The following is a 23898-nucleotide window of genomic DNA, read 5'->3' as shown; positions in this document are numbered from 1 at the left end:
TGATCTTTGACCAGTCAGGGCTGTATGTAAACGATTCATATCACCAGAGCTAAAACCTGGCAATATGGGGGTTAAGGGCATGATGCCAGGGTTCACACCTGGTCCCATCCATGTGCAGACTCCCTAGCCCTGTGTGACTTACTTTTGAAACTGTTGAGATTTGCTGAGATTTCTGTGGTTCTGCTTTCTCAAATTACTATTTTTAGAAAACTTTTTTTTTTTAAGTCACTGTAATCATAGGCAGATTAGGTTAGATTTGTATCCTTTAGGTTTCTCTCAAGTCTAGTATTGTATGACTGTAACTCAGAAGTTTCTTCCTGCTGGATTTCAAACAATTTTGAAACTGCACAGCCAAGACACTGTGCTATAGACACTGTGACCCTTGTAATACCCAGAATGATGCAATTGGTCATTCATTGTGTATTATCAACCAGAAGAATGGTTATCACTGCTTTGAATTTCGTGTTACTCTTTGTATAGATGCCTCTCATTTGTACTGTATTAGTCAATGCCATAACCTTTTTCTTTCTCGTATTTAGTGATTTAGAATCTAGAAGAGAAGTGAAAAAAGAGGAAGGTGAAGCTTTTGCACGAGAGCATGGTCTTATCTTCATGGAAACTTCTGCGAAGACTGCTTCTAATGTAGAAGAGGTAAATAGCACTTTTAAATATTTACCTGCTTACATTATAAAATTTATGCATATCTTAATATGTATTGACATATCTCCTCTTAGCTTTTTTATTCAACTATCATAAAGTAGGAAAATATCTTCCCCTTGAACATTCACCTTATGTCAGATGCTTCTATTCTGAGCCTTATCCTGAGGCAAAACTTCTTTAACATTGTTTATGTATTCCCTTTTATAAATTACATGAGAAGGAGATAAAAAGAACTCTAATAAAACTTGGAAATGTTTTAAGACACTATTTAAACATTTATAGCCATTTGTATCTACCTGTGCTTAAACAGCAAAATATAATAGCAAAATCTGTGTAACGAATTTTGCAAAGCATGGGAATTCTTGCATGTTTTAATAGATAAAACATGAAATATGTCACTTTTTCCATTTACAGCCTGAACTACTGGAACTTCTAGCACAGCATGTCCTTTAATGCTTTATTTATTTGGATATATTTATATACTGCACACAGAAAAGTAGAGTTAATCCTCCCTTAGGTAAATATGTTGGTACACTGTCTTATAAACAACAGAAATGAGACTGAGAAAAAATGTAATTTGGTGAAAGTAATGCTGTAGTTTCCACCCTCTGTGTAAGAATCTTTGGAGCAGGGCCAAGAAATATCAACTAGCTGAGCACATGCTTTATATGCAGGAGGCTGGGCTTAATCCCTCATACCCCATGGTTCCCGGAATACTGCCAGGAGCAAGCCCCAAGCCAGGAGGAGCTCCCAAGCACTGCCAGGTGTGGCCCCCAGACCACATACTTAAAAATAACAAAAACAAAAGAATCTTAGAAGCAACGGGGGAAAAAGGAACTCTTGAAACTATTGAAGAATGTCATTGTTCTGAGGAAAACATGAGATGAAGTCCTAGACAGTAACTAGCACTATGCATTTAGCATAATAAGAAGTGAATAAATATTTACTGCAATACTTGGAGCTTTCTAATTAACCCTTTGAGCCTAGAAATCGACTATAGTAATTTAACAACAATGATATTCTCACCGAAGAAATTTCTATTTTTGCTTTTGTTTTGAGACCACACCCAGCCGTGCTCAGGATTACTCCTGGCTCTGTGGTCAGGGATCACTCCTGGCAGGCTTGGGGACTATATGTCGTGCTGGGGATTGAACCCTGGTCAGCCGCATATAAGGCATACACTCTGCCTGCTATACTATCTCTCCAGCCCTTAAAGAAATTTTCTTAAATATCAATATATTTACCATACTTGACGAGGTGGTCAGTGATTATCCTTAATTTTATACAGACGTAAATGATTTACCTTTGGTTGCTGATGATTAATATTTGAAACCATGTTAGAATAATTTTTCACACTATAGAACAAACTCATACAAAATTTTGCTTCATATTTTTAGTCTTGATTCTTAGAATACATCTTTTGTTGTATTCTGTTTCAGAGATGTGCTTTTATTAGAGATGTTCCTTTTGAAGGACCAGTATGTTGTGAGAGTTTCAAGTCATCTAAAACATGATTTATTAACAATGGATTTTTTTGTTGATTTTTGAGAGCTATAAAGCCAATATTGTTTGCATTTTAACAAAGAACTTGAATACATACAAATTTCAAGGCATCGGGTGACAAGGCATCAATTGCTGAAAATAGTGCTGTATTTCAGTTCTGTCTGATACTTTTGTTGTTCATTTTTCTTGATTTTAGTATATAACAGTCGGTATTTATTAGCAGAGTATTACTGTTGCCATTTAACAGAACTTTTTTTTTGCTTTTTGGGTCACACCCAGTGTTGCACAGGCGTTACTCCTGGCTCATGCACTCAGGAATTACTCCTGGTGGTGCTCAGAGGACCATACTCTAGGAAACGAGCCTGGGTCTGCCGAGTACAAGGCAATGCCCTATACCTATGTGCTATAGCTCCAGCCCCCTGACAACATTTAAATGGAATGTATTTTGGCAGCACTTATTATAAAAGTTCTATATCTGTGGTGAAGAAACAGTAAAGTAAAGGCCCTCCCATTGATCATCGATTTGCTCGAGCGGGCCCAGTAACGTCTCCATTGGAGACTTTGTTGTTACTGTGTCTGGCATATTGAATACGTCATGGGGAGCTTGCCAGGCTCTGCAGTGTGGGCGAGATACTCTCGGTAGCTTGCCGGGCTCTCCGAGAGGGGCGGAGGAATCGAACTCGGGTCGGCCATGTTGGCTGCCTGCAAGGCAAACGCCCTACCGCTGTGCTATCGCTCCAGCCCAGAAACATTATTGTTTGAATTTTATTTGAGTATGAATTTCATGTATACTTACACGTATGCTAGTTTTCCTCCCAAAAGACCAGAATATTGAGAAAAAATCTGGATTTTATTATTTTTGTTTGGGGGTATGGACGTTGAACCAGGAATTGAACCCAGAGCCTCAGTCATTGAAATAATCTATTTAAACTTCATGTTCAAGGGATTTATAGGCAGTTCACTAAATAATATAGCTAGTTAAGCTATCCATGAGAATTTGCCTAAAAACTTGTATATATGTATGTGTGTGTGTCTGTGTGTGTGTGTATGTTTGTATGTATACATATATGTATATATATCATGGTAAAATCTTTCAAGATGCTGAAGGACCATGTTGTCCAATAAAGGATGAAATCAAATCTGGATCTCTGTATATGCTTAAAAACTGATGGAACATGAAATAATAACCATACTTTTTATTAGGTAGGGTGGAATAGACTTACTTTCTTTGATCTATCATCCATTTAATCTAAAATCCTGAAAATTACTGATACTACAATTTCAAGATGACTGAGGTAGAAAGAAGAAGGTAATTAGATGAAGATCTTGGGATCTGAGGAATATACCACAGAAGTGATTTTCCTTGTTTTTTCTTTTTTGCCACGTTTATACCTCAGTTTGGATGCTAAAGAAATAGGCAGCCTAGAAAGTTCAGCAGGTGTCATGATGTAGATGGAGTGGTTGGGGAAAGCTTACATTCTAGCAAAAAGTCAAGAAAGGATACAGTCCAGCAAGACAAAAAGCTCTTAGAAAATAATTATTCTACTGTAATCAAACATCACAGCCAGTGGGACTGGGGGTGGGCGTGGGGGCAGCACCACCACCAACAGGCTGCAGTGACATTTTCCTGTGCATATCTTTTCCTTTTGTGGGGGTGGTGTCAGAGGAAGGTAGCTAAATCATAGATTTTAAAAGGACTTAATTTCATAACACAGTACCCAGAATGTCTAAGTTTCGATTAGAAATGACTTTTTATACCTAGAATCAAGATGATTTTGAACTGAATGGACCCAAAAAAAAAAAAACATGGCCAACAGTACAATGACAGATGTTAAAATTACCTGAAGAGATTTTTTTTAAAATAACAAGCATATAAAATGCCTTAACAATTACAAATATGTATGAAACAAAAGAAAACCAGTCTCAGTAAAAGAAACACAAGATAAAAAGAACTTTAAAATATAATATTGAAAATATAACCAAAAATAAAAAACTCAGTGCAAGGCATCAGCAACAGAATGATGAGGACAGAGAATAGAAATAGTGAACTGGATACCAAAACGATAAAAGTTACTCTAAACTGTAAAGAAAAATAGACTGAAAAAATTGACAGTGCCTTAGGGACAGGGACTATAACAGAAACTCTTACATTGTGATATCAGAGTTCTATAAGAACAAAAGAAAGAAGATGGCTCTGAAAAGGTACATAACTAATGACTGAAAACTTTCTATGGCATGAGATACAAACCTATAAACCTACAGATCAATAAGAAGTCATAGTGACACCAAATACAATGAACCCAAAAAAAATCCATCCAAAGATGGACTTATATCAAATCTCTGGAAGCTAAAAGCAAAACCAAAAAATTACTGAAAGCACTAAAAAACAGCACCATAGCAATTCTGATGACTGCAGATTTTTTTGTCATAAACTATGGAAGCCAAAAGGAAGTGATACAATATTTTTCAAGAGCTGAAAGAACTTTCAATCCAGAATGTTGGAACCAGCAAAAATACCTTGCAGAAATTAAGACAAAACATTTCCACATAAAGAAAAAAAAACAATTTATCAGTAGCACATGTTCCATAAAATAATGGCTACAGGAATTAGTTAACAGAAATGATTTTTTTTTTCTTTTTGGGTCACACCCAGCGATGCTCAGGGGTTACTCCTGGCTCATGCACTCAGGAATTACTCCTAGCGGTGGTCGGGGTACCATATCGGATGCTGGGAATCAAATCTGTGTCGGCCATGTTGGCTGCGTGCAAAGCAAATGCCCTATCCGCTGTGCTGTCGCTCCAGCCCCAGAAATGAATTATTTTTTAAAGTGAGAAACCTTGGAGGAAAGAATACAATTACCAAAAGTATGTCTAGCTGTGAGACTTTTTCTTAAAGATTTGAGCTTTATAAATAATGTTTGACAAATGAAACAAAAGTATGTTATCTAAAGGGATTCTTAGTGTCCTTAAACTACTATAAACTATCATGGCTAAATGGACGAGAGGTAAGGTTTATACACTTAGTATAAAAAAGATAGTACTTACAGACTGTGATAAGTTGTATGTTTATAATGCAGTGTTTGGAACTACTGCTAGAAATAAACATACAGAGATAAGTTACTCTAAAAACTAATATATATTTGTCTAATATTATTTCAATATTATTTCAGTATTATCCTAAAAACTAATATATATTTACTGAAAATTTTGCTATTTTCTCAGTAGCAAATTCTAAGAAAATACTCAATTACCACTCAAGAAATTATGGAAAAGAAAGCAAAAAGTGATAAACAAAAATCACATGTCAGGTGTAAAACCTTTCTTGGCAGTAATAACATGAAATATTAGTGGTCTAAATATACCAACCCAAATGACAGATTGGAAGAGGAGTCTAAAAGACATGACCTAGTTTTAAGGTGTTTGTAAGAAACTCATTCAAATATAATGATTCGGGCCTGGGGGTATGGCTCAAAGGGGTGGAGCACATGCCTGCAGTCTGGTTCAGTCTCTGGCACTACAGGTGACTCTCCCCAAGCACTGCTGAGCATTGCCTTTGATGGCCCCTGATTACTACCAGGTGACCCTGGTAGGCTATCAGCACTGATGAGGTTTGCATTACAAAAAGAACCCCCAGACCCTTGGAGCACCACTGCATATAAAAAATAAACAGATTGGCCTGGAATGGATAGCACAGCAGGTAGGGCGTTTGCCTTGCAAGTGGCCGACCCGGGTTCAATTCCCAGCACGCCATATGGTCCCCTGGGCACCGCCAGGGGTAATTCCTGAGTGCAGAGCCAGGAGTGACCCTGTGCATAGCCAGGTATGACCCAAAAAGAAAAAAAGAAGATTAAAAATAACATGGCAGGGCCAGAGCGATAGCACAGCAGGTAGGGCATTTGCCTTGCATGTGGCCGGCCTGGGTTTGATTCCCAGCATCCCATTTGGTCCCCTGAGCACCGCCAGGAATAATTCCTGAGTGCAGAGCGAGGAGGAACCCCTGAGCATTGCCAGGTGTGACCCCAAAAAAGCAAAAAAAAAAATAAATTTAAAAAAAAATAACATGGCAAGCTGTATCATGTAACATTAATAAGTGGAGTAGTCTAAAAATCAGATAATGTAGACTTAGAAGCAAAGAAATTGCCAGAAATTAAGTGAGGCCTATATAATGAGTCCCCTCCAGAAAACAATGCATTTCTAAATATGTGTGCACCAAACAGAGTTACAGTATGTATGACGCAAGGGACTGAGGTGTGACTCAGTGGTAGAGTATAGCTATGTTCATGTTTTATTTATATATGTAGATTTATATAGAGAGAGAGATGGTGTGTGTGTGTGGGGGGGGGGGGGTTCAATCCTGGGCACCATACAAGCAAATCCAACAGTATCTATTAACTTAAATTCTAGACTAGAGATCCCAAGTTTATATAACCTACCTTCCGATTTTCAGAAAAAAACTACTGTATCTAGGGACAAAGAGAGTTCAGGAAGTAAAGCAGTTGCTTCGTGTGCAGCTACAGTCACTACACTGGTTTTAATCCAGTACCATATACAGTCTTCTGAGCATTGCCTCCAAAACTACCACTTTGTGGGAATTAGGGCCACAGCTGGCAGTGCTCAGGACCTATTTCTGGTTCTCTGTCCAAGGATCACTCCTGGCTATATTTGCTCGACCATTATCCAGTGCTAGAGATTGTACCAGGGTTGGCCACTTACAATGCAAACACAGCACCTTAATTCCGGGAGGGATGGACTCTGTTTCTTTGCTTAATGAAGATATCAGGGGACATTTAAGTCTGCCTTAGGATTTTGCTTTTTAAGGACTCAGCTTTGCCAAATTATGGCATCCTTTTGATCTTTAGGACTTTTAAGCAATGCTCCATGGCAGAGGAAGTGAGTAGAGACTCCAGCTTCCATCTCAGATAGGAATCTGTCCTCAGTTTACTTTATGAACTTGGAGCTGGGAGGGTTTCCCCCTCCAGAACAGCTGATTATGTGAGAAGTGAAAAGATAATGGGTTCAGAGAGATAATACAGCAAATAAGACACTGGCCTTGCACACAGCTAACCTGTGTCCATCCCAGCCAATGCTAGCCAGAGTGATCTCCAACCTCAGACTAAGCATGCAGCACAGCTGGGTGGACCCGAAGAACAAACAAAAGAGAGGGTAGTTACTACCCTAAACATGAATCTTAGCTATCAGTTGAGAATATTGGTGGTGTGAGCTGTTCACAGAAGTTCATTATCACGTTTTATATAATATATTGCAAATTGCTTCCTGACATTCTTGGCTCTCATGTATAAAGAAATGGGGAACCCTATGTTTAAAAAACTCGTAGATGCCTTTAAACTATATGTATATGTACAAATACACATATATTTTAAAGGTTATTATAATTACATTGAAAGAATGACTGCCAGTATCTTGGATATAGATACTACAGTTTCACCCAACTACAGTTTCTTGTATAGAAATTTTAAACTACATGATTGTTCACTAATGTTAAGCCTAACTGGTATATTGATAATTTCTTTCTAATTAGAGTTATATCTGCTTAATTTTGCTATGCTTTTGTAGTCTGTTTTTATATTTAAATGAGATCTAATTAAGGTAATACAGGTAGAAACTATAGTTTCATTCTCATAGTTGCCTGTAAGAAATTGCATAGTTTGCAGGATAAAATAGCGCCATATTTCCAGTATTAGTTGAGTTGTTACAGGAAAAAGATTTATGATTAATCTGTGGATCTACTAATTTACTCATTCTAATGATTGCATCTGAAAGGATCTATTCAGGTGTTAGAGAAAAATGTGCAGGATAGTTCCCCATAACAAAGAATTACCTGGTTAAAATGATGTGATATTGAAGTTGAGAAACACTGAGCTAGTATAAGGTATACTTCATGAAGTGAAACATCTGCAGGTCAAAATAAAGCATAAATCCTCTTTATTCTTTTAGTTGTAGATCAGATGATTATTTTGATCTTTGGTGACAATATAATGACAACTGGGGGTGAATAAAGACTGAAAACTAATTATAAAATGGAATTGCCTATATTTTGTGGATTGTCTCTGACCTATGAAACTTTTCATGGGTATCCTCAACTGTGTCAGCATCTCCCTTAAGATGTTAACAACTGGACCCAAGTTCATTTTTTTCCTAAACCATTCTGACCTCCTCCTTTCCATTTTTATTACCCACTAAACACCATCATTCAGCTCTATTCTATTTAGAATATTTTGAACTTTATAGTTTCCTATAATTACAGCTTCTTGATGTACCCAACTTTTTAGCCTTTACCTGAAGTTATGCTGCCAATTCTGGGATCCCCATGAAGCTGCCTTTCCTCTTTATTTTACCCCATAAGAATTTTAGGCAAGTTCTGCAAATTTTAGTTATTCATACTTGAAAATTATTCTGAAGAGCATGAAAATTATATCTTAAACTGCCTAGGCTTGATAGTATTTAGGAAACAATTTCTTAGGCAAAACTATCTGCTATTACAAGATAGTTTTATATTATAAAATCATATATTGCATTAATCCATACACATTTTTAGACAAAAAAACATGCAGGTAAAAGTTAATATAAAAGCTCTGTATTAGAAAACAACCATAATACTTGGGTACTATATTCAGTTTCTAAGCTCTGTCATATCTTAGTAATAAGTTATAAGGTTACGTAGACCTGTTACCTTATTTAAGAATCAGAAATTTCTTTTTTTTTTATAGAAGAATAAATAGCTTTTGCCAATGCCCATACCCCAGCATCATAGCATAAGATGCTTTTGTATATAATTTATAAAGGAATTCATATACAATACGCATTTTAATCAGTTTTATACAACTTAGGATGATTTCAGATCTGCTGGGTTTTTTGTTTGTTTGTTTGTTTTGCTTTTTGGGTCACACCCAGCAATGCTCAGGGGTTACTCCTGGCTTTGCACTCAGGAATTACTCCTGGCGGTGCTTGGGGGACCATATGGGATGCCGGGGATTGAACCCGGGTCGGCCACGTGCAAGGCAAACGCCCTACCCACTGTGCTATCACTCCGACCCAGATCTGCCTTTTTTATTTAACCTTTTTTTTTTCACTGAGGAAATAAGCTTGTATCTATAAAGATAATAGAACTATGCCTCAAAGTTCATTTCCTTACAAATAACAAAATCAAAGAGTAAATTTCAAATAGAACATTGTTGTCTGTATGGTATTTCTGTGGTAATAGGAGACAAAATCTCATTAAATGTAAAATTTGGGTATTGTATATATACATGTATATTATATATACTTATTTCGGTACATAGCATAGAGCAGGAACCATATATTTATTTGTAATTCATTTACTAAGTTACTAAGTATGCAGAGTACATTCATTTACTAAGTTACCGATAAGTAATTGAGTACGCAGAGTATTAATATTAGAGGATAAGGTTTAAACTTTTGTTACCTCCGGTTGATGACTTTTTTTTTTTTTTGCTAAAGATTTTGGTGCTGATAAAGTGATTTTTTATGTGATCAGGAATAATTTTTTTAATATTATTTTCTTCTTTCACTTTCAGTTGAGGTTTGATCATGAAGGACATCCAGAAATCATACTTGCATGATGACTAGCACTTTTTTCCCATTAAGTGTCCTACTCTGCAGGTTCTAAAAAGATACCACCTCTTTGATTTGTCATTTTCAAACTGAGGAATTAGTATGAAGTTTACAAGAAACCTCTTGTTACTAGAATTTAGTTACCGCATTTGCACACAAGGGTGTCAACGTTCTCATAAGTAGGAAATTTGTTTTTGAAGCATTTTTCAAATGATTAAAAATAGACCAAGTACCTGGAACAGTGACATTATCGTATTTTTATATAGCACATTCTCAAAGTTACTTACATTTTTTACCATCATTTTTCATAGAAAACTGAAAACCGGGTTGTTTTGTTTTTGTTTGGGGACCACACCCTGCCGTGCTCAGGGATTACTCCTGCCAGTTTGCACTCAAGAATTACTTCTGGAGGGACTTGGGGAACCAGACGGGATGCTGGGGATCAAACCCAGGTCAGATGCATGCAAGGCAAGTGCCCTGCTTGCTGTACTTATCTCTCCAAACCCTGAAGACTGGATATTTTAGCTCCCTGGCTATCCCTTTTTTTATTGTGTAACATAATAAAGGGGCAATTATAACTATTCTTTCCACTTCTAAGAGCTTTAATTAAAATCTGCATAGCATTCCATGTTCAGATGAGCTTAGGAGGAGATAGTATATCCACCTTTTAGAAAATTTGAATCCATCACTATATGTTAGTTTTTGAAAACCGCTATTAAGAAACTTGACTTTTTTGTTTTGTTTAATAATTCAGGGCTTTCTAAGTACAGGTTGGCTTTCCTACTCTCCCCACAAAATGGAGTTCGGGGCTGATGCTTAACATCTTAAATGATTGCTGTATCTTACTTTGCTATTCATCATGATAACATTGATTTTACAAGGGGTTCTAGATGCTTTTATTAAGCCCAGAATAGGTTTTTGGTCTTGATTTTTTTTCCCCCTGCCCCTTCCTTCCCTCTGTTGCTGCAGTGTCCTGAGATTGCACATACTTGGTTATAGTGTTAGCACACTTTGTCCATTTGATTATGGTGTGACCAGGGGCCATACCCTTGGTGTTGTGCTCTTACACATTGAGTTGCATGCTTACAATCAGTTGTTTGCAGTGTGCTGGAGACCATACTCGTTGTGGCACTGGGGTTCACAAACTACTGTGGTGCCAGGACCATGCTCCATTTGCAGGATGGGTTCCATACCCGCATTTGTGTTCTTCATATTACACTGGTTTTATTAGCTGACTAATATACTCCGCTGCACATTCACAATGTCCTCTGCACTTGAAATGTCCTTTCTTTATAACAAACTTCCTGAGGATCTAGTTTAGAATGCCATGACACAAAAAACAACCAGTCTTCCAGAAGCAGCCATCGCACATGTGCACAGACAGTCTGAATCGGTGTGCTCATTTGACTGCTCTCATTGTGGTATTGCCCTGTGCGAGAGAGTCTGTTCACTCTATTATGATACATGCTTTTCAGTTCCATCCACCATATGGAATTTTGTATTCCTTGAAGATACAGGCTGTCTTTTCGCCTCTGCATCAATCCCCAATACCTTTCTTCTCCAGATAGTAGATAACAGATTTTGGACAGCTACTTAATTCTATCCTCTTTCTTAGGTCTTTCTTTCACCAGGTTATGATGTAGTCCCACTTGTTAGCATTTAGAGTGGAATTCTACTCAAAACCTTCTTTGATCTCTGAATTCTTAAGCCTATGAGATTTTTGAAAAATTAGATGAACAGATAGGCTCTACATTTGAATCAAGAGCATTAAGATCTTATAAGTTGAAGAGGCCTTTTTAGACCCAGTAGCAAAGATTTTGGTAGATTATGGTCCCCTTTCCAAAAGCCGCCTGCTATCATTTTGAAGATTTCAAAATACCCAAAGACTTTTATGTATATATAATTATTTTGCTGTGAATATCCCTGTATTTTTCCTCTAAATTAAAATGTTATGTTCTCAGACTTGTAATTCCCAAAACACAGTATTATATTCTCTTTGGGACTTAAAGGTCATTACAGTTTAAATGATTAAATTTGCCATTTAACAAACACTTACCACCTTGTCAAGTATGTTCCTTGATCTCCTTAGCCTGTTGGTGATTTTCTTTCCTTATGTTCATTTATTTTACTTAAGATTGGAAATTTATGTAAAACCAGAAAAGTATCTAAACATAAGAAACTGGGAGAGATCAGAACATTGCCAGGTATGGCTCCCAAACAAAACAAACCAACCCAACAACAACCAAAAAATACACAAAAATTCAGAACTGGAAATACCTAGTTTAGCTTCTAAAGATTACAACAAAAAGAAAAACAGAAGATATAACCAAAATGTAGCTGAAATATACATCAAACTCATCCTAGGACCCATTGCAGTAACCTTCCAGGTCATATACTGACCAGATAGTTGTATTTTTTTTATATCTGGGGAACATAAAGGATTTAATATCATAATGCCTAGTTACCAAGGGGTCATGGTGTCCTATCTTAGTACTTGAAAATATAGATTTAATTTGCATTGAAGGGACTTCATAGCTATCCTGAACTGTTCTGTAAGTAGTACAACAAATAGTTCTCTATTGCTGAAATGAATATGACTGTAAACTGAAGACTTTGTTTTGCTGTCCACTTAACCTTGTTCTGAATGTCAAGGTTATAGGTGCACAGGCCTAACACAGCTTCTCACTGGTGATCTGACCTGACCATAGCAGCCTCCCAGCACCTCATGAAAAGAGATCAGTTGAGTACATATTCACTACTGTCATACACAGTGGAAGACTTTGCACACTGGAACAATCCAGGAGGGATGGTAGAAACCTAGTGTGCAATTGGAGGGCAGTTTCTGTTTGTTCGATTAAAGTAGATTTCTAGGGAGGCACTGAGTTTTATTTCGGTTTTTTTTGTTTGTTTGTTTATTTCTTTTTTTGTTTTGTTTTTTTATTTCACAAAAGAGGGAGGGGTACAGAGTGATAGTACAGTGGGTAGAGCGTTTGCCTTGCACATGGCCAACCTGGGTTCACTACCAGCATCCCCTAAGGTCTCCCGAGCACCTCCAGTAGTAATTGCTGAGTGCAGAGCCAGGAGTAACCCCTGAGCATTGCCAGGTGTAATTCCCCAATCCCCCCAAAAAGAGGGAGATAGGCCAAACAAGTTTAGGAACCCCTGTTCTAAAGCTTCAGCAAATTTTCTAAGTATAACTTCATCACAAATTATTTTTGAAAATGAATTCATCCTTGTTTTTATATATATTTTGAGTTTATCTTCAGATATCATTAAATCCTTTCTAAATCACTTAGCATCATGATTGGTCTCTAAGTACTTAAAGGTTATTTTAGCTTAAGCACACAGAGACTTCCTGGATGTCCCATCACCTTGAAGAGCAATTGAGAAGAAAGTCAGGCTTCAGTCTTAGATAACTCTTGTATCCAGGTTTTAAGAGAAAAGATTTTTAGAAATCACTTACTTCACAGGATACTTTTCTCTGTAGCATCATCTGTTCAGGATGTCTTAAGTAAAACTAAGATAATGTGACTTGTTATTTTGTATTCTTACCTAATACATGATGTGGTTTGTATCTTACCACCAGGTGGCAGCACATTACATAAGGAAATTATATAAATGTTACTCTTGTAGATTATTTTTCATATTCTCCTTAAAATTTGTTAAACTATAATTTTAAAGCACATTACCCTTGTGTTCTCTTCTCTTTACTGGGAAGACTCTTAACCACTGAATCCACTGTCTTCAATTATAACTGCCTAGTCAAGAACTGTCCCTCACTCAGTGCAAAATGTTTGTCTTTCCTGCTTCTTCCCTTGCACTTTGATTCTTCCAATCCAATTGCCTAGTCAGGCAACAATAGGAACTCTACCCTCCTTCCCCCCCTTGACCTAGTATCTTCTATAGTACCTAGAGAAGTGCTGGGGTAATGATTTAATAAATGCATTTGGATACATGTCAGTGAGTAGGCAACACATCACTTTATGTGTTGGGTAAATATTTATTTGAATTATGATCAGTCACAGTCCTTTGTAATTACGCTTAATGTGTGCTATCAAAGTCCCTGAATTTTTTCTAAGGTTTTCATTGTTACCAGAACCACTCAGATAATGTCTGCCCTGCCGATGGTTGAAAGATCAGTGTGTGAGGTGGAAGGCAATTAATGGCTAATGAAGGAAAAGGACTGAACGTAGCAATTAATCAAAGTAGGGCAAAAGGAGAGAGCTAATGATAAAATGAAGAGAGGGTCAAGTTTCTGATAGTGGAATGCAACACTGCAGGGGAAAACAAGAGGCTCACCAAATTAAGTTGACTGCAAGGAGAGCTATTTATACTTCATAATCATGGCTCTGCTCAGACATTGTTTTGATCCACAGTGCTAATAAACGAACATCCTTGACATCTGTCACCGGTTTTCCCATTCTATCATCAGCCCATTTGTTGTTATGCATATTCAAAATGTATATTACAGTGTTCATGCTTTTGGGGGGACTCCCAAGCAGTGCTCAAGGGGTCGAAGTGTCACGGTGATACTCAACCAGCTGGCCTAGTGACTTGAGGCCAGGGCCTGAGGGTGCAGTGCAGTTTGTGTCCTCAGGTGCAGGAACCACCAGGCCTACTCCAGTTGTGCTAGATCAGTAGGTTCCGGAGCTGCTCTGACAATTGTTGGGGTTCAGACCTAGATCCCCACATACAAAGTATATTCCTCTAATTCCTGTGTTATCTTCCCAGTCCCTTGCTTATTAATTTTAACTTGTGTCTCAAACAGGTGCTTGGAGTTTTCTGGAAGCATTCTAACACTTTGACTTTTTTTTGTTTGTTTGTTTTTGGGCCACACCCAGCAGTGCTCAGGGGTTACTCCTTGATTCTGCACTCAGGTTTCACTCCTAGTAGTGCTCAGGGAGCCATATGGGATGCCAGGGATTGAACCCCAGTCAGCTGCATGCAAGGCAAGCGCTCTGCCCAGTACTATCTCTCTGGCACTTGGTATTTCTGATAATAAGGAAATTAGTATTCCAAGTGTATCGAAACTATAGTAATGAAAGTATCTCAAACATTTATTTTGTATTTGTTTGTTCGAATTGGGGGTCATACCCAGTGGTGCTCAGGGCTTATTCCTGACTTTTTGCTCAGTGATCACTGCTGCCATGGCTTTGGGGACTATAGATGGTGCTGGGGATCAAACCTGGCTTGCCTGTGTGCAAGTCAAGCACCTCAGCCACTGTACTCTCTCTCTCTTTCTCTCTGGTCTCTGTGTTAAACGGCCAGTACTGAATAGCTCTCTGTTCTTGGTACTGGGACCGTGCCATCAGTAGCTGTGAGGTTCCTTCACGAGCCTGCTGCCCTGTGCGCACCACCATGTCCTCTTCCTTCGCATGTGCTTCTCCCCACAACACTCGGCAGGCATCCTTCCACTTGCTTCTTTCTCGTTCTTCCCCCTCCTCTCTCTGTCATAATTGCCTCTATAGGGTAGAAAACAGGAAAAGTAACACTTGTTAAAATTATGTCTAAAATTCGAAGAAATTTTAAGACTAACTTATTATTAATGAAAGAGCTTTGGTATAAAGACTTCATGGTGTCTAGCTTTTTATTAAGTTAATCTTTTTTGTTGTTCTTCTAGAGGTATTTCAGATTGCTTTATGTCTCCCCTGAAATATATACGTGTGTGTGTGTGTGTGTGTATGATGATTGATTTTCAGTAACTGGAATGAAATGAGCAATTAAGAAAGTTCCGGCTAATTATTGTAACAGATACGTATCTCTTGCCTCTTGAAGTTTTAGAAATGCAAGAAACATACATGGACAGATACTCTCTGTGACACCTGTGCTTTAAGTTTCAGTTGATCTCTAACAACAGAGATTCTTCATGGTGTTTGGGTTAGTGCTCATTATATTTGGGAACACAACAATTAAGTCCATATACAGCTATGCATATTAAAGTCGGTGTATAAATATCTATATTTGTTGTATTTTTAAACTCTTGGGCTGGAGCGATACAGCGGATAGGGCGTTTGCCTTGCACGCGGCCGACCCGGATCCTCCCGTTGTTCATTGTTTTGCTCGAGTGGGCCCAGTAACGTCTCCATTGTGAGACTTGTCATTACTGTGTTTGGCATATTGAACATGTCACGGGTAGCTTGCCAGGCTTTGCCGTGTGGGTGAGATACTCTTGGTAGCTTGCTGGGCTCTCCAAAAGGGGTGGAGGAATCGAACCCGGCTCGGCCAGGCCGGCTGCACGCAAAGGCAAACGCCCTACAGCTGTGCTATTGCTCCACCCTTCTCAGCACTGTATGCTATCTATAATAAGCTGAATGTAAAAATATATTATTTCAGTGCCTTGATTATATAATTAGAGAGTTGGATGAGAAGTCAATATGCATTACCCAAAGACTCTATCATTGAGATGATGGGAATCATAAGAGAATATGTAACTATTAGTTATATTTCAGTTGTAATGAGATTAATTGCATGTCCTTCAGGTATAAAATACATCCTTTTTTTCCCCTCTTTCCTTCCCTTTATTGTTGCTCGTGTCCTTGGTTATACACCACTTGGTTGTGGTGCTTGTCCACATTGGTGCACTGTGCCAGAGATCACACATTTGTTGTCGTGCAAAGGATACAGAGAGGTTTTGGAGATCGAATTCTTGTGGATTGCAGTGTAGGTGCTCTACCTCTGAGCCATGTTCCATGCTCCTGTAAAATACAGAACAAATCCATTGGGTTAAAAAGCATAATAAAATAATATAGCATTAAATATACAACTCAGTATAATATAACAGACAATATTGTATAAATGGATTATTTTATATATATCAGCTATTTGGGAAGGTTGCATGGCGTGACCCCCAAGCAATGCTTGAGGGCCAAGGGCTACTCCAATGACTCAGGCCCACTGGGGCTTTTTGGTACTGAGGATTGAACTCAGGTTCCTGCACATGCCACGTGCACGGGCCCTGACTCCTGTACTATCTCCACGGCTATAGTCAATAACTTTTGTATACTTGGTGCTCGATAAAATAATAAGTATTTTGGAAATAAATTTAGTAGTGAAGAAAAGTTATACATAATTTTAACTTTCTTAACCTATCTTTTAAAGTGATTCTTCAACATAATGTCTATATAAATAGGCACCTTTAATAACTTTCACAATACAAATGTTTGCATGATTATAATTTATAGGACCTTGTAGTTCTAATGTTCTAGTAAAGTATGCATGCCTGGATGTCTTTATAAGGAATTCCAGTGCTATGAATTAACTAATCTCTTTGCGTATTTAGTTACTCTGATTTCATAATAATTGACATGTTACGAGAAATGAAGTTTTTCCTTTTTTATAAGCATAACTTCAATTTTGAGGTATGTGATTAAGTTCACAGTTGGCTGAAAACCAATTTCTCCTTCACTTTAACTCCAGCACACACATGAAAAGCGAACTCGCTTTCTAAGTGCCTTGTGAATCTACAATGATTAATTCTTCTCATTATTTTGCTGCAAATTCTCATGACCCTCTCTGATGATTCGATCAACCACTTAGACTTTATGCATATTCATATCTCTGTGCTGCTGTAGTCGGTCACGTCTCCTTCACTGACTGGTGTGTTCTTGGTGCAGTAATTGAGCTGCAGTAGATTGATTACTCTGGGGAGCTGTAAGGCCTTTAAAGGTGAAAACATATCAGTCCTGTTAATTAGGAAACAAAAGCTCTAGTGGCAAGTTCAGCAGTCAAATGTTTCCAATGTAAGAAAGACGAAAGGTATGATTTGTTCCTCTCCACAAGCCCTGTTTACTTTTCAGATTTTGAATTAAGGCAGTGTTAGTAGTAGTAGAAAATAGTAAGTTTTCTTAGTAGAAAATAGTAAGTTTTCTTAGTAGAAAATAGAAATAGTAGAAAGTAGAAAAGCTCATTTTTGTTAATTTCATAGACTGCTAATTGAAGAGAACTGGTTTATAATATTGTTTTAATACTATGATCTGTAAGCTCCCAAATCTAGTAACTTAAAACCTGAGGTTATGGCTACTTTCTTTTTTTTTTTTTTAAATTAGGAAGAGATTTTTTTTTTTTAATTAGTGAAGCACCATAAGGTACAGTTGTAGATTTACAAATCTTTGTGCTTGGGTTTCGGTCATACAATGATCAAATACCCATCCCTCCACCAGTGCCCATTTTCCACCACCATGGATCCCAGTATTCCTCCCACCCCCATCCCCCCCAACCTACCCTGCCTCTGTGGCAGGGCATTCCCTTTTGTTCTCTCTATCCTTTTGGGTGTTGTGGTCTGCAAAAGAGGCATTGAGTGGCAAACATGTTCAGTCCATAGTCTACTTTCAACATGCATCTCCCCTCCTGGAGGATCCTCCAAACACCCTTTATTTGGTGCTCCCTTCTCTATCTGAACTGCCCTTTCCCCTAGAATACCTGGCTGGCCTCTAAGCTATGGAGTAATCCTCCTGGTGCTGATCTCAGCTATTCTTGGGTATTAATCTCGTATTTTGTTACTTTATATCCCCCAGATGAATGCAATCTTTCTATGTCTATCCCTCTCTTTCTGACTCATTTCACTTAGCATGATACTTTCCATGTTGTACCACTTGTATGTAAATTTCATGACTTCATCTTTTCTAACAGCTACATAGTACTCCATTGTGTAGATGTACCAAAGTTTCTTTAACCAGTCATCTGTTCTTGGGCACTCAGGTTTCTTCCAGTTTCTGGCTACTGTAAAGAGTGTTGCAATGAACAAACAAGTGCAGATGTCACTTCGGCTACACATTTTTGCCTCTCTGGGATATATTCCCAGGAGTGGTATCGCTGGGTCAAATGGGAGCTCAATTTCTAATTTTTTGAGAAACGTCCATACTGTTTTCCAAAAGGGCTGAACCAGTCGGCATTCCCACCAACAGTGAAGGAGTGTCCCTTTCTCGGGTTATGGCTACTTTCTGTAGCATTAACAATTGTATTAAGTCTCTTAATATTTTACCTAAATACAGAAGGCTCGTGGTTTAATTTTTGTATTTAGAAGCTTCATTTGATTAGTGTACCAATTTTTTGTCATTTTAGCAACATGGCATTTGGAAAATAATAGAACCTTATTCCACATAGCATAGAAGTTGAACTTCCTTTTTTCTCCATACTATAGCATTCTTTGGTGCTTTCCTTCTTCCACCTTATTAGGTTCAGCAGTACCTTGTCTGTATCAGAAGGGGCATGTGTGGAACAGTGCCTCCACAACGAATTGCCTTTCAGCATGGAACTCCATGCAGTGAAGCTCCTCAGTGTGCGTGTTTCTCGTGTGTGCTGTTCTCCTTCAACTCCCATCCTGCCTCCAGGGTTAGAGTTTTTTTTTAAGACATACTGTACATATAATGAAATTGATCCTTTAAAAGGATACAATTCAGCATTTTTTATTCCTTTCACAAAGTTGTACAGCTGTCACTACTATCTAGGTCCAGAATGTTTTCTTCCTTTCCCTGGAAAAAAAAAAACAAAAACCTTTAATCAGTAGTCACTCTCTGAGACAAGGTTACTTTCCCACTTTAAGAATTGGCCTGTTCTGAGACCAGAGTGATAGCACAGTGGAAAGGGCACTTGCCTTATATGAAACCAACCCACGTTCGATCCCCCCAGCATCCTATACAGTCCTCCGAGTCTACCACAACCTGTCTTGTGTTCTTTGTCTCCCTCTCTCTCCCCCTCTCCCTCTTCCTCTCCCCCTCCATTTCCATTTCTTTTCGAAATGAAATTATTCTACTTCCCAAAAAAATTTTAAAAATTACCTATTTCAGACATTTTGTATAATTGGAGTGTATTCTTTTATATGTGATTTCTACTTCGAGTAATGTTTGCAAGGTTCATCTACATTGTAGTATGACTCCAGTAGTACATTATTTCATTTTTGTCTGGGTAATATTCCATCATATGGTTATACTATACTTTGGTTTTCATTCATCAGTTGCTTCTACTTGGGCTATTATAAATAGTGCTGCTACATAAAATGCTAATAAACATTTGCATGCATCCTCACCTTCTTGATCTTGGAGGAAAAGCTTTCCATCATTATTAGATTAAGTATGGTATTTATTAGCTTTGGGTTTTTCTTTTCTATTTATCAGTTTGAGAAAGGTTCTTTCCTAGTCCTACTTTGAAAGATTTTATTATGAAAGATTAAATTTCACCATATACTTTCTCCATCTATTGAAATTTTGTGATTTTTTTTGTCCTATGGTATATTATATTGATTTTCTTGTGTTGAATAATTGATATACTGTAGAGCTGCTTTTGTGTAATATTTGTTTTCTGTTGAGGTTTAAAATAATTCAAAGCAATTTTTCTACCTTTTATTTCAGGCATTTATTAATACAGCAAAAGAAATTTATGAAAAAATTCAAGAAGGAGTCTTTGACATTAATAATGAGGTAATATTTATAGAAATATTATTGGATGATATCAGTTTAGAATTGAGTTTTAATTACTGATTGCATTCATGATCTTATATTGCTTAAATTCCTAAGATAGATCTCTTGACAGGTAGTATATTAGCTTATAATCTAAGTGAGCATTTGTTTTATGTTATGTGATAGCTAAATGTTTGTGTTCTAGTGCAGCATCACTGGGATAAAAATAAGTGACCCTATCCATTTATGTGAGCAATGCAAATAAATAATTTAAATCCCCCAAAGAGAGAAGAAAATCCACTTTCATTCACACATCCATATGGTGTCATCTGCTTTGGGGAATAAATTTCTAGTGTGTAAATGCATGTGTTGTGTTACTAATGCAAAATATTCTCTGTTGTCTTGGTATGAAAGAAAGAAATATCCAATTTGAAAATTACTCCCAGTGCAGCATAGTACATTTCAGTAAATGAAACTAATAATACTGGTTAATGGCAGTTGGCATTCATTTTTTTTTGTAATGTTATTATTTGAGCTCATTCTGGTCAGGAACTTGGGTTTTGGTTAGTTTTGGTTAGAATAAAATACAAAGCATATAACTTAGAATTTTTTCCGAAGATGCTCATTGTAATCTAAATTCTCACTGAGAATCTATACTTTCTTATTTCAAAATGCTTATGCAAATGCATTTGATATTACATAATATGTTTGCTAGTCTGTATTAATACTTTTTTGCATACAAGAGAAAAACCCTAATTTATCCCCCAGTTACAACAAGGGAAGTTTGTTAGAAGCCATTGTTTGTGTCCTCTGACTTATACATAAAGAAGGCTTTTCATTGTTTGCCTCAGTATTCTTTGCTGAAACAAACCACATTTTGCCTAAGATTTCTGAAAAGTACTTTTCTCATTTTGGTATAGTAGTTTCTAAATATTACCTTCTAGGCTGATATGGTAGTAGATCTTGGGGTAATTTAAAGGCGACACTATTCAGAGACTAATGCTATATAAATTGAACAGTAATTGGGCCTCTATTTAAAAGGGCACATTCATTGTTTCTGTCTGGTTTCATATAGTAGCTGACTGCTTTACTGTGTCTTGTGCGGCTTTGATTGTAATGTGCTGTCAGGAGCCAACAGGCCGTGCGATTTATTTGGCCTAATGCCAAGTCTGACTCCTTGATTCCTCAAGAAGTTGCTACCAGCCCAGAGGGGGCAAAACCAATGAGCCATAGGGCATGCTTTTTATTAAAGAGGAGTCAAAAGAGCGAAAAGAAACCACATCAGCTGCTGTCAATACTGAGCTAGTGCCAGAAACCCCAAGGCTACTACTGTTGCAGAACAACTGCCAAGCACTATAAATCTGAGATTTACTGTGACGTAAAGTTTCCTTAAGAGCTTAATTTCTGAAGCTACTGTATTACTTTTCTCAAAGTGTTGTATTTTTAGGTAAAATCCACTTGAGGGAGTGAGGGTTAAGACATAAGTGTGAGTTTGATGAATGAAAGAACTGCTCTGTGTGTGGGTTCTTGGCAAGCTGCCATGTCTTTGGGGATCATAGAAATTATTGATGACACAGAACACTCATATGCCCTTAGCCTACACAGCTGATTCAACACGGAACAGAAATACTGTCTAGAGAAAAGATTTTTATGTTGTGTGAGAGTAGCACAGGTTTTGCATTATTTGGCCTTTTGAAAAGTCCACGCAACAATTGCTTTTAACAGTTTCTCCATTATGAGAATTTCTTGAAAAGTGGCACTGTTCATTTTGTTGACCCAGAACGTGGTATGAAAAAGAATTACTTTCAAAATTGTTTCCACAGTGTTATATCTGAAAAGGCGAAAACATTCCCCCTAAGAGATACCGTTTTGATTGTTTTCAGAATCTGCTCAGTATATACTTTCGGAGTTGTTTAGTGAAATCGTGTCTTTAAGAATTAAATGAATTGCTTAAACTTAATTAAATATACTAGTTGAATCCAGTTTTATTTATGATCCTTTCTCTTTTATTTCAGGCAAATGGCATTAAAATTGGCCCTCAGCACGCTGCTACTAATGCCACACATGCATGCAATCAGGGAGGCCAGCAGGCCGGGGGAGGCTGCTGTTGAGTCCATTTTTACTGTCTTGCTACCCAAGTGGGGCCCACTCACCTATTCTTTCACCCTCTCCTCTGCTCAACTGAGACATGAAACTATTCGAAATGGCTTTATGTCACAGAAGACTTTAATCCTTCAAATTCTTGTATAACTTTGAATAAATGGTTAATGTTCACTTAAAAAAGACAGATTTTGGAGATTGTATTCATACCTATTTGCATTTGATTTCTAGGTCAATTGACGTGATTATTTTTGTTAAATGTTGTCTTGTGCCCTTACCTACAAACTGAATTGTATTAAACACTACAAAGTCATCTTGAGTATTTTAAGTGGGTTCGTGTAGTTAGGTTTCCCAACACCTGTGGTTACCTAATGTTAATATTATAGAACTGTCCTCAAAAAGTTTGTCAGTTTTCAAAGCTATAAGGAAAAACAGAAGGACTCTTTTAATTCTGTATTTATCATTTACTTTCTGTATATATAGTTTAATAACCTGCTTGGGTGTAATTTGCCAAGCTTGATTCTTTAATGCATTTGCATAAATTCTATACTGTTTAGAGCTTAAAAGCTACAGAAGCATTGTTAGGAATTGCTTGGACACTGAATTTTAAACTTTTTGACATTGTTAGCAAGCATGTTCATCTTTTCTTGTCACTAGTCCAAGAAAACTATGCTTAATGTACATTACTAAAGGCTATGTATGTATTAACCTGTTTTAATGCCAAAAGTTTGCTATTGTCCACAATTTCTTTAAGACCTCTTCAGAAAAGGATTTGTTTGCCTTAATGAATACTGTTAGGTGAAAACACAGTATAACGAGTGGAAAGGGTGGAAGCAAGAACTCCAAGCGACTCCAAGAAGAATGAATGTCCACATTTAGATGGCACATTATGAGGACTTTAATCCTTCCTTAAACAATAATGTTTCTTTTTCTTTTATTCACATGATTTCTATTTTTCATGCAGGACAGTTTTTCAACTTTGATGTACAGTGACTATGTAAAATTTTTCTGTTAGTGGCAGCCTATAATCTTTAAAATATGGTAAGCATCTTGTCTGTTTTGAAGGGAATACGACAATAAATCTACCAGATGGAAAATCCTGTTAAAAAGTAGAAGAGCTCTAGTAATTTACTCAGTGTTGTGGTTTTATCCTTTTTCTTTTTTTTTTCTTCCTCCTCCCTTGGTCTATAATGAAATTGTTATAGCAGTGCAAAATAAAATTCTATGTATAAAAGTGTTTTATCATCATTTATTCATGTTATGATGAAGACCACATCATTTTTAAGTATTTTTTCAGTCAGACTCCTTCCACAGCTTTTCCATCTACTTAAGCATGCCTTTGTTAAAGGGTCTGAATGTAACACCGTTCCCCTTGAAACTTTTTTGCTAAATGTGACAAAATTTTTACTGTGTTGAATTTCTCTTTGTTATAATGTAGGCAAGTATTTTCTACTGTACAACCAGCACAAAAATCACTTACACTGTAGGTCAGCATTATAAAGAAGTTTGAAGTATGAAAGTATTTAAATTTACCTCACTCCCATGGACGTCAGCTTCCGGGTTCCCAAAGCTTCCTCAGCTTTCTTACCTTTGTTGTCTTCCTGAATATTCAACAATACCATGTCAAATAGTCAAATATTTGACATAA

The 23898-nt window shown here is 37.2% G+C and overlaps 1 protein-coding gene across 1 annotated transcript in view; it reads left to right on the top strand.

The window, feature by feature from the left end:
• RAB2A (RAB2A, member RAS oncogene family) overlaps nucleotides 1-23487 on the top strand; it is an 81833-nt gene extending 58346 nt beyond the window's left edge. Inside the window, exons 6-8 of the mRNA XM_056110060.1 lie at nucleotides 540-651; nucleotides 20103-20171; nucleotides 22166-23487. Of these exons, the coding sequence (XP_055966035.1) occupies nucleotides 540-651; nucleotides 20103-20171; nucleotides 22166-22261 (277 nt within the window). The 3' untranslated portion in view covers nucleotides 22262-23487. The remainder of the gene's footprint in view (nucleotides 1-539; nucleotides 652-20102; nucleotides 20172-22165) is intronic.
• The last annotated feature ends 411 nt before the right edge of the window (nucleotides 23488-23898 follow it).

This window comes from Sorex fumeus, unplaced genomic scaffold (genome assembly GCF_029834395.1).
Source record: "Sorex fumeus unplaced genomic scaffold, SorFum_2.1 ptg000002l, whole genome shotgun sequence".
Classification (NCBI taxonomy): domain Eukaryota; kingdom Metazoa; phylum Chordata; class Mammalia; order Eulipotyphla; family Soricidae; genus Sorex; species Sorex fumeus.
Note: the sequence above shows the minus strand (reverse complement) of the source record. Positions and strands in the feature narration are given on the sequence as shown.